Source organism: Trachurus trachurus (genome assembly GCF_905171665.1).
Source record: "Trachurus trachurus genome assembly, chromosome: 19".
Taxonomy (NCBI): domain Eukaryota; kingdom Metazoa; phylum Chordata; class Actinopteri; order Carangiformes; family Carangidae; genus Trachurus; species Trachurus trachurus.
In genome coordinates this window covers 15,969,839-15,979,902 of record NC_139913.1, presented here as the reverse complement: position 1 = coordinate 15,979,902, position 10,064 = coordinate 15,969,839, and the positions used below count along the sequence as shown (strand labels likewise).

At 41.8% G+C, this 10,064-nt stretch overlaps 1 protein-coding gene across 1 annotated transcript; it reads left to right on the top strand.

Moving 5' to 3' along the window:
- The first annotated feature begins 424 nt into the window (after positions 1-424).
- Positions 425-5,571, top strand: adoa (2-aminoethanethiol (cysteamine) dioxygenase a). The gene is made up of 2 exons (XM_083993838.1): positions 425-1,003; positions 3,348-5,571. The coding sequence occupies exons 1-2, from the start codon at positions 677-679 to the stop codon at positions 3,816-3,818; spliced, it is 798 nt and encodes a 265-aa protein (XP_083849964.1). The 5' UTR covers positions 425-676; the 3' UTR covers positions 3,819-5,571.
- The last annotated feature ends 4,493 nt before the right edge of the window (positions 5,572-10,064 follow it).

Sequence of the window (10,064 nt, the reverse complement as noted above, 5' to 3'; positions counted from 1 at the left end):
CAGGTCGGGGTCAAGTTGAGTGGTTGGAGTTGGAGACAGTTTGGTGAACTTCGGGGTTAAGGTGGTGGGAAAGTCAACGTCACTTCCCTAGAATTCACTCACCAACCCTGAAGGGAGTTCAATGGCCTGTCTGGCCTTCCCCTCTGCTGCTCTGCTGCAACTCCAGCACCTCTGGGAAATGTAGTCTCCCTGAAAGATAAATCAGGTTATTGTGTTAGGTTTAAGGCCTGCTGGTGTATCCCCTCCTCCCTTGCACACTCACTCAGACATGTGTTTTTAATACTGACTCTCAGGTCCTTCATTGCCCATGATCACGTGCACTAGATGTATTTTAAATTCTCTAATAAAACTCCATATCCCATACTGCCTTGCGCCCTGTGCGCATGCGCCATGCGCACGGTCGAGGAGAGGGGAGGATGGAAAATGACTGCAGGGAGGCTCGTATCTGTTGCTGAAATTAGAAAGGTTATTATAAATATATTAACTATGAACTGCGTCTAAATTCATAAAATATATATTTTCGTCTTTTTTACGCGTCAGACGAGCCGCTGAGGAGGAAACCTGCTGCTTCCGGAGGACCTGAAGGCATCTTATTTTTTTTTTTTTACCAGGGGGTGTCTGGGTGTGGGAACGGTGCCAGACTCACTGATAACCGTTTGTGTTTTCGGCAGCCAGGATGCCGCGGGACAACAAAACCCCTCTGATCCAGAAGATAGCGAAGCAGGCCTACATCACCTACAAAGGCCTCAAGTCTTCGGAGAACAAACTGACCGCGGACCAGCAGAGTGAACTCATCTCCTTGGTGACCGCGGTCAGGGCTGCCGACCTCAAAATTGCACCCCGGAAATGCAAAGCGAGCTCCGCGGCCGCGGAGCTGCAGGGTTCCCCGGTCACCTACATGCACATCTGCGAGACGGAGGTGTTCAGCATGGGCGTGTTCATCCTGAGGGCCGGCACATCCATCCCGCTGCACGACCACCCCTACATGAACGGGATGCTGAAGGTCTCTACACCTCCTGTCTCATATGTTGTGGCCTGTACTCAGTCAGCTCCAGTGTGTTTTGCTTTAAATTGTATTTTATTTCTCTAAGATTTCTAGAAACAACTGTAATAATAATTTTATAATGTAGTTGTTCATCATTCACCAAAGGTCATAGGTCAAACCTTATGATTCGTGGAAAAACTTAAAGGGACAGTTCAACATTTTGGCAAATTCACCTATTGCTGTAATCCCTATAGTCATAGGAGTAGGTTCATTACCTTTAATTATCAGTGCATGTTTTGAGATCTGCGGGGCAGAGACGTGAGCTGCTCAGCGAACACAATGGAGGTGAATGGTACTGGTCCCCTGTCCCTCAAAACTTATCAAATACACAATCCAACAACTCCAAAACACACACATTATCTAGCCTGAACTATATTTCAAACATGGCTGCTGGGTGGAGTGATTTCAGAAGCGCACGTGGTTCAGGTGTTGTAATGTTACAGTATTATTTCATAGTGTGGTGAATGTGCAGGTCATAACTTTGTTGGATTGTGTATTTGATGAGTTTTGAGGGACAGGGGACCTGTACTATTCACCTCCATTGTGTTCGCTGAGCAGCTCACGTCTCTGCCCTGCAGATCTCAAAACATCATGTACTGATAATTAAAGGTAATGAACCTACTCCTATAACTATAGGGATCACAGCAATAGGTGAATTTGCCAAAATGCTGAACTATCCCTTTAAGTGTCATTGCAGCAAAGCCGGTGACCTATGACATTCTGTTGGTAGTCACTATAATTTACATGCAAAGCCAGGAGCCCAATGGCCCCTGTGTGCACACAGAGCACGCCATGAATATAAACTGACCATACACTAATGCACAAACACTAAGGCTGGTTCACCTGGGGCCGTCAGAGGCTGCAGCTTTCATCAGCTCAGCGGGTCTGATGCTATTAGTCTAGTGTAGATAGATGCACACAAACGGGAATTAGGTTAGAGAGGGGATTTCTTTTTTTTTTTGTTTAGTTGCTGTGGTCATGTTGTGCAAATTTCTGAATAAAACTAATAGAAATCACCTATTCAAACCTCAGTGGGCATCATAGGAAGTGGTAATGTGAACTCATGGGTGACAGGCTTAGTCTTTTTGCTGCAAGGCCTCAATCTGACATGCCCAATCAGATACCAACTGCAAGTGACCAATCAGCATTCAGCACACCCAAATGATGATTAGTTAGAGCCACACATACAAACCATAAAATAATCTGTTCTGAGTAACTGAGAGATTTTACAATTAATAATTTTTTAATTTATTTTTTATTTTTCAATTATTATTTTTCAACTAGTGTCTCTGCGACTATGCGAAAACGGGGTCGTTTACAGCATATTGACAAAACAATGTTGATTTAATTGTTCCAAAAAATTTGACTTGATTGATGATTGATTGATTGATTGGTTGATGTGGTTTGTGATTCATTTTCATGAGTAAAATAATGTCTCTAAAATATCAAAATACATGGATGGCTACCATAGAGATGAATACAGCAACATGACATGGCAGAATAATATTTTTAGTGATGACTTAGGCCTGCTGTTGGAGCACGGTCTAAATTTCTTGTTGACCAATCAGATTGTTTGGTCGGAACTACTTGTTTTTTGTGTTCCTTTAATATATTGTGTGTTTAATGTTCTTTGTCTTGGGCGTTGGGCTGAATATTTCCCCTCAGGGCCCATAACAGCAGCCTCTATAGGTCATATAATGAGAACTGGAAAAGTGGGCACAGCTGTTTTGTTCCCTGAAGTAAAACAGAGTAGTCAGTAGAGCTGGACGATTATGGCAGAAATCATTATATACTGAAATCACGATTATTATTTTACTCGATTATGTACAGCATGTATATTTGGGGTGGGGGGTGGGTCCTTACATTTGCTTTTGTGAATTAACTGACACATGTGGGTAGAAAGACTGTCTTTCATGATAAAATCCCAATAGTCTAGGTAGGAAAATGACAAAATAATCATTGCTCTTTGATTATAGTAGAGAAAATGTGATTGTTTGTCCAGCCCTAGTAGTCAGGAGTTCCACTTACAAACATGGAGCTCGGTGCTGCTACGGGTGTGAAAACATCTGCTTCATAATGAGGAACCTTACAGTGGATCACTCCTCCGCATTTCCTCAATAAAACTAACAGCAGCAGAGTAAATTTGACTCTTTTACGCTTCAGTGGTGATGTTTTAGTGAACATGAGTCATGGTTAACTGAATAATGACTAACAAAAAAAATGAAGAGAAAAGTAAAAATATGTACCCAGTGACTGTAAGAAGCTGTGATGATAACCTGCTGTGTTGTGTTGTGTCCTCCAGGTTCTCTACGGGAAGGTGAGCGTCCGCTGCTTCGATAAACTGGAGGACAGCTTGACCCTCAGCTCCGTCCCGCCTCCCTTTGACCCCCCCCTGACCTCGCTGCAGACGCCCTCCCTGTGGCGCTCCGTACTGCGCTCCGTCGCAGAGTACTCGGAGACCAGCGGCCCGTGTCTCCTCACCCCCCTGAGGGACAACCTCCACCAGATCGACGCGTTGGAAGGGCCCGCCGCTTTCCTGGACATCCTGGCGCCGCCGTACGACCCCGACGACGGGCGGGACTGTCACTATTACAAAGTCCTTCAAACTGTGGCAGAGAGGCAAACAGACGGGAAGAGCAACGAGGAGGAGGAGGAGGAGGAGCAGGGAGAGGAAAAGGAGAAAGAAGAGGAGGCGTGGCTACTAGAGGTCCCTCAGCCGGAGGACTTCGGGTGCGGTGGAGAGGCCTACCCGGGCCCTGTGGTCTCTTTCTGAATGAAAACTGATCACACCAGTGACAATCTCCTCATATCATCCATCCACCCGACAGTGAACTCTTGTGTTGTCCCCCTTCTACAGGAAGGTCCGACACAAGGTTCATTATTACCTGCAACTCAAAGAGAGATTGAGTGCCTTTTCTCAAGGATGCTACAGCAGGGCAGAAGCTTCAGACACAGGGACTTGAACGCAACATCACAATAAGGACCGCAAAACGTCTCCCCCACACACACACACAGTACACTAGAATGACTCTCAGTAGAACACATACCTCCGCCTGGGCCAAATACACATCTGTCTGATCCAGATTATGATCTGGATCAACACCAATGTGTAAAACCTCAAAAGATCTCAACTCCATGAATATGTCAGGGTTTTTTCCATTTCAAGATTCGAACTTTGTCTCCTGAGAAACTGACCAATGTTGTTGAACGGTGCCTGCAATGTTATGGGAAATTAATCTGCCCCTTAAACTGTGATTGACACCAAACTTTAAAGAGTCCAGGACTCCAGACTGACTTTTCTTCACTAGGAGCACAGTGGCCACTAACTTAAAATTTTAGGATTTTAGGAATTTTGAGGATTCAACGGGAAGAAGAGGCAAATTTACTGGTTGCACATGTGCAAGTAGATGAACAATTTACTTGCTCTGTCTGATAATACCCCCATTTAGGGTCAGTCTGGAGCCCTGGAGTCTGTGAACACATGCCTCATCCCTCCACCACATTATGTGTAATCCTACTGATAAGTAAACACACAGATAAAAAAAAGCATCAGCTCATTGGTGGAAGTAAAAAAAACTTTTCTCAGTAGTGTAAGAATCTGACAGCAGGAACTCTCTTCGGACCATTACGTTGCCTTGTACACACATGAATGTCACCGGTCCAATGTTGTGCAACTGGTGGGGTCATCAGGGTCTCTGTTGTGTGTCCTGTGAAGCTCAGAAAGCTTTTCACACTGTGCTGCTGCAGTGGACCTCCACGCTCTCATGTGTCTTAATGCCAAAGCCTGTAACTCAAGTCATTCCTGCCTTATTTGTGAATATTGAATGTAAACTTCTTCAGACTATTTTTATCCTACACACTCCTTTCTCTTTCTAAAGTGCACACACACACACACACACACTACATTATACCTATTGTTACCTATTATTTCCTGTGTTTAACTTATTCCAGGTGACTCGGTTCCCTCACAGGTCTGAACACTAAAGGGAAAAGAAAAGCTGATGTTCAGCTCTCTCTACATATTTGCTGATGTGTAATGTTGTAATTTCTACTAATGTTACTTAATCCGGAGTGATATGACATCATTGATGCGTCATGTTTTAAGACACATCTTCAAATCCAGTCTAGACACTATAGTATTTTTTAAAAAAAGGAAACTGTGTCAGGGAACGTCAACATTTTCATGGCATGATGCCACCACACTTAACTCTCTTCACTACCTTTTACCTGTAGGTAAACACTATATGATTCCTATCTGTATGTTACGTAACCTTGTTTATACCCTTTGAACGATATTATACTTCACACATGTGCCAGTTTGATAATGATTATGTTACTCTGATGATGAATGTTAAGTGGAACAATAAAGTAGATGGGAATACTCCTGTCATTTCTGTCTCATACCACTGGTGTCGTCGCCTTCTTGATTTTTTAAATTCTCATTAATACAATAAATGTTATTATTGTTTATCCGTCACTATTCTAACCTATCCACCTTCAAATCATTACTCAAGACCCACCTTTTTAAGTCTGCTTTTAACAGTAGCTGTTTCTACTGTTTCTATAATTACAAATATACATAGTTATTGCGCATTGTTCGTCCTTCTATGTACTTTTCATTTATTTTCTTTCTTTCTCTTTTTTCACTTCTCTCTGCATTGAGCACTTGTGTATTTTTTGTATTTTATGTCCTCTGTATTTGGTTTTATGTAAAGCGTCTTTGAGAGCTGTAAAAGCGCTGTATAAATAAAATGTATTATTATTATTGTTATAATATTCTATTCAATGTAATTTGGCAGATTTTTCCTCTGCACACTGGCACCCTGTAAGTCAAGTCTAAGTTTGCCCACTTTGTCGGATCAGTCTACAAAGCTACGCCCCAGGGACTACTACAAGTCTCCACGCAAATCTAAACAAATACAATAATAGTGCTTTTTTACATCTGTTAATGGAGTTTATTTAATCAGAGATTCATGTGAAATGCAATGTGAAGCCAAACTTACAGTTTTCTAAATTTCAGAAGTACACATAATTGCACACATTAGTTTAAAGAAATAGAATTACACATTTAAGACTAATTGCACACATTAGTTTAAAGAAATAAGTTAAACTGGACCTGTTTTGTTGCTTTGTTTAAATATATTCAGTCAACTCCAAATCACACTTAATAAAATGAAATGAACCTTTCTTGTTATAATATTCTATAGCATATAAATACATTGTGAGTGGCTATTATACCAAACTCTGTGTTGTAAAGGTGAGTTACATGTATCTTGGGGCAAACAAAGTGTACCTTCTGTGTGGTTTAGGTGTCCCACTCTTACGGGAACACACAGGGGACGACGCCAACGTAAATACAGTCCCACAAGTAAGACCAACACACAGACATTGACATACTGAAAAATAAATAACTTTATCTTCAATCTGTTGCACAATCAACTGCTCTGTTGCCTAATTTTACAATATTCTTCCTTGCCCCACTCTGCAATGAGCCTATATTCCTTAATCTTGAGCAGGATTAAATGAAACAATGTGCGATGACAGTGCGACAGAGACACACTAATGCTGCTTTAGATGCAGTAATCTGTCCAACTGAGGTCATCTGCACGCTGCTTTAGACCTGAGCACAGTTTGTCAAACCTTATTAAATGTGCTTAGAAGGCTCTTGAAGAAGAAGAGAGGGGAATGTTTGTGTAATATTTAAGACATGAAAAGGTAGAACTTGAAATGAGTTCAGGCAAATCCTGAAGAAAAAAAGAGACTCAATGATCCTCAAACAAGTCAAATCCAGACCGAGAATGCCTGCAAGAAGAGGAAAAGGTCAACGTCCGGAAAGTTTTCTCCCACACATCAACACAATAGAATATTTGTAGTCCGAGTTGAGCATTATTGTAAAGCTGTGGTTCTTATTTGATCTCAGAAAATGTGAAGAAATCAATGTCTTGTAGTGTATAAGCAAATAAAGTATTTGTTGAGCTGTCAGGAGCTGCAGGGACGTGTGAGTTTTTCTGTCTGGTTATAACTATTAAATTTAGATTCTGTGACTTATCAGGCAGGTGCGGCACCAAAATGAACATGCAACAAGATCATGAAACTGCAAATATAAATCAGCTATAGGATATGTTATAGCAGAGTGAGGGGGGAGGACACTGATGTCCTTTGTTCAGCTCACGATGACTCTCTTCAGTGTTGCTCATTTGCTCTTGTGCTGGAGCTGACGTCAGCAGAATAAAGATGTTATAGATTAGTGCAGGCTGCGCCACAGCTTTCTTACTGGGAAAGGTCCTTGTTCTCTGTCTCCTCCAGAATCAGACAGTCTCATATGTGTGTGTGTCCAGTGCAGAGACAGTGGGAGACTTCTTTAAGGCAACCTCTGACTGAAACTGAAAAGCTTCCACAGCACAAAACTGCATCATTTACACCCAACAACAAGCCAACAAGCCAACAATAAGTGATCGGTATGAGGTAAAAAAAAAAAAAAAAACCTGTAGGCAGCTGTGCAACAGGTGGGCGGTTGGGGTTCAGGAGGTAGAGTGGATGTCCACTAACCTGAAGGTCAGTGGACGAAGTGTCCTTGGGCAAGACACTGAACCCACATTTGAATGTGAATGAATGTGTCCAGTGCTGTGAATGTGTGTTAAAGGGTGAATGCGACATACATTGTAAAGCGCTTTGAGTGGTCCTAGAGACTATAGAAAAGCGCTATACAAGCGCAAGTCCATTTACCATTTTACCCATTTACCAGGTGTGTATTAGATAACAATCAATCAAAATAAGTCATGACTGTAAAAAAGACTCTATCTGCAGTATAATGAGCCATTTCCTGGTGTTCAATAATTCTCAGAACACGACTGCACGGTGTCTGTGAACTTGGAGTCAAGAACTGGAACCAGTCAAGTGTCAATCCACTGATCCTTGAGATGTGTCTACATCTCAAGTGGAGTCCATGTGTGGTCTACTGTGACAGTTCCCAAGCAGGAGCAGCAGTCTCAGTAACTGTGACATGGAAGAAGCTTGGAACCACCGGGACTTTCGGCCGACCGGATAAACTGAGTTAACAGCACAGCAAAGAGCCTCAGTCAGTGAGAATCTAAGAGTTGCTCTAACAGAGCTTCAGATTGAGACCTGCTGGAAGGACCACCACCTCAGCAGCTCTCAGGCTTTATGGTAGGGCAGACCCAACTATGAGTAAAAGATGAATGAAGTTGGTAAAGCATCTGAAGCGTTCTGAGAGGAGGAGATGAGGAAAACGATTCTCGGATCTGCAGGAGCAGAACTCAAACATTAAGTCTGGTAAATAACAGGGACTGTTCAGCACCTGGACAGCACAACTCCTACAGTGAAACATCATCCACAGCAGGGACATGGAGACTGTTCAGAACCGGAAGGATTCCTGCAGCCAAAACCTGCTCCAGTGTAGGTGAGACTGAGACTGGGGCGACAGTGACCTGAAGCAAACGGCCACAGCGTTGTGGCTTCAGAACTTGGAGAGCCCCTGGAAATCACAGTTTACAGGCTCTTCCTATCTGACCTGACAGAGCTTCAGAGGACCTGGTCAGAAGAAATAAACAGCCAGGGTCCAGGAAAAAAATAGAAAAGACAAGGAAAGGAAAGAGCAGAAGCTGTAACTGCTGCCCCAGAGGCCTCTGAACCCTCTGAATACTTGTAGAAATGAGAGGTTTCAGTTTTTTGATTCCCTAAATAAATAAACCAAAATCTCTAAAATCATGTTTTGCATTTTGTCATTTTACTCATACTTTCGGGAAGAGATGCCTGAAAAGAGACAAAACATCTGATCACATTTACCTCATTTTGTTCAGCAGCAAATAAACCATTTCCACAATATGGTCGACAAAATAAAGAAGCTTTAGCTTTACTTGCGTGAAATGAATTCCACTTAAGGATTTGCAGAGTTGTTTTTTTTTACAGCATCAAGATACATTCTGTAATTTGGATCCATTATAAGTAGATGCTAGACAGCATTATTCTCTTTTTCCAGAGGAGAACAGAACGACAGACATTTAGTAAAAGGAAAGGAAACAAGTGACCACAGCAGCCCACTCTTAGAGGTACTAGGTGTGTGTGAGTCACAGCATCGAAACATGAATACACACTAACTAATCCTGTGAAGGTGGAAAGAAGACCCTCTTGTTTCCGAAGAGTTTCAAATTAGGAGAAGTATAATTTACAGAAATATATAGGGGACTATGAAGTCACATGCTGTGTCATTACCTCTGATTATGTATAAGCACACAACAATCAACTACAGTAATCAATTGTAGTTGATTGGACAGTTAAAGTTGGTTCCAGCTGTGTGGTGACACTTTTGGGCTACAGATTTAATATAAAAGTAAATTAACAAATAGTTATATAAATAATACAGCCTATAAATACATTTTAATCTGTAGGCTACTGAACAAAAATAATAATATAATTGAGATGCACCATGAACTAATCTCTGCAATGTATGGAGGTTAATCTAAATTCTATATTTCACAAATTTCGTTTGAGTCCTATTTCTTCACAAATACTTGACTAATGACTTGTATTAGAACATATGAGCCAAAGCAGTTCAGCTCCGGTCTGTCCACTGACACTAATCACGGACTTCGGTTCGCTTGTGTCCGCGGAGCAGAAAACAAACTATTTGCATATGGAGCGCCGGTTTCTAACCTGATGTGACACCTAAATAACCAGCGAGTGGGTGAAGACTCTGAGTCAGATATGCCATGGGTGACGCAACATGGGATTTACCCCATAAATTTCCAACATCGAATCTTTTTTATGCAGATAAAATAATTTCATTTGACACTTTCAACACCGCACACGTTCGTGTTCCATGAACGCATCACGGTTGACGGCGCTTTTTTTCTCTCTCTCTCTCTAAAGTGATGAACGAAACTGATACTTGCTGTGTTTAGCATCCTCAGACATTTAATAAGTCTCAAAACACACATTACAACAAATGTCAAGTCCATATTAGTTCAACATATTTACACTCATGATTTTTTACACGTGA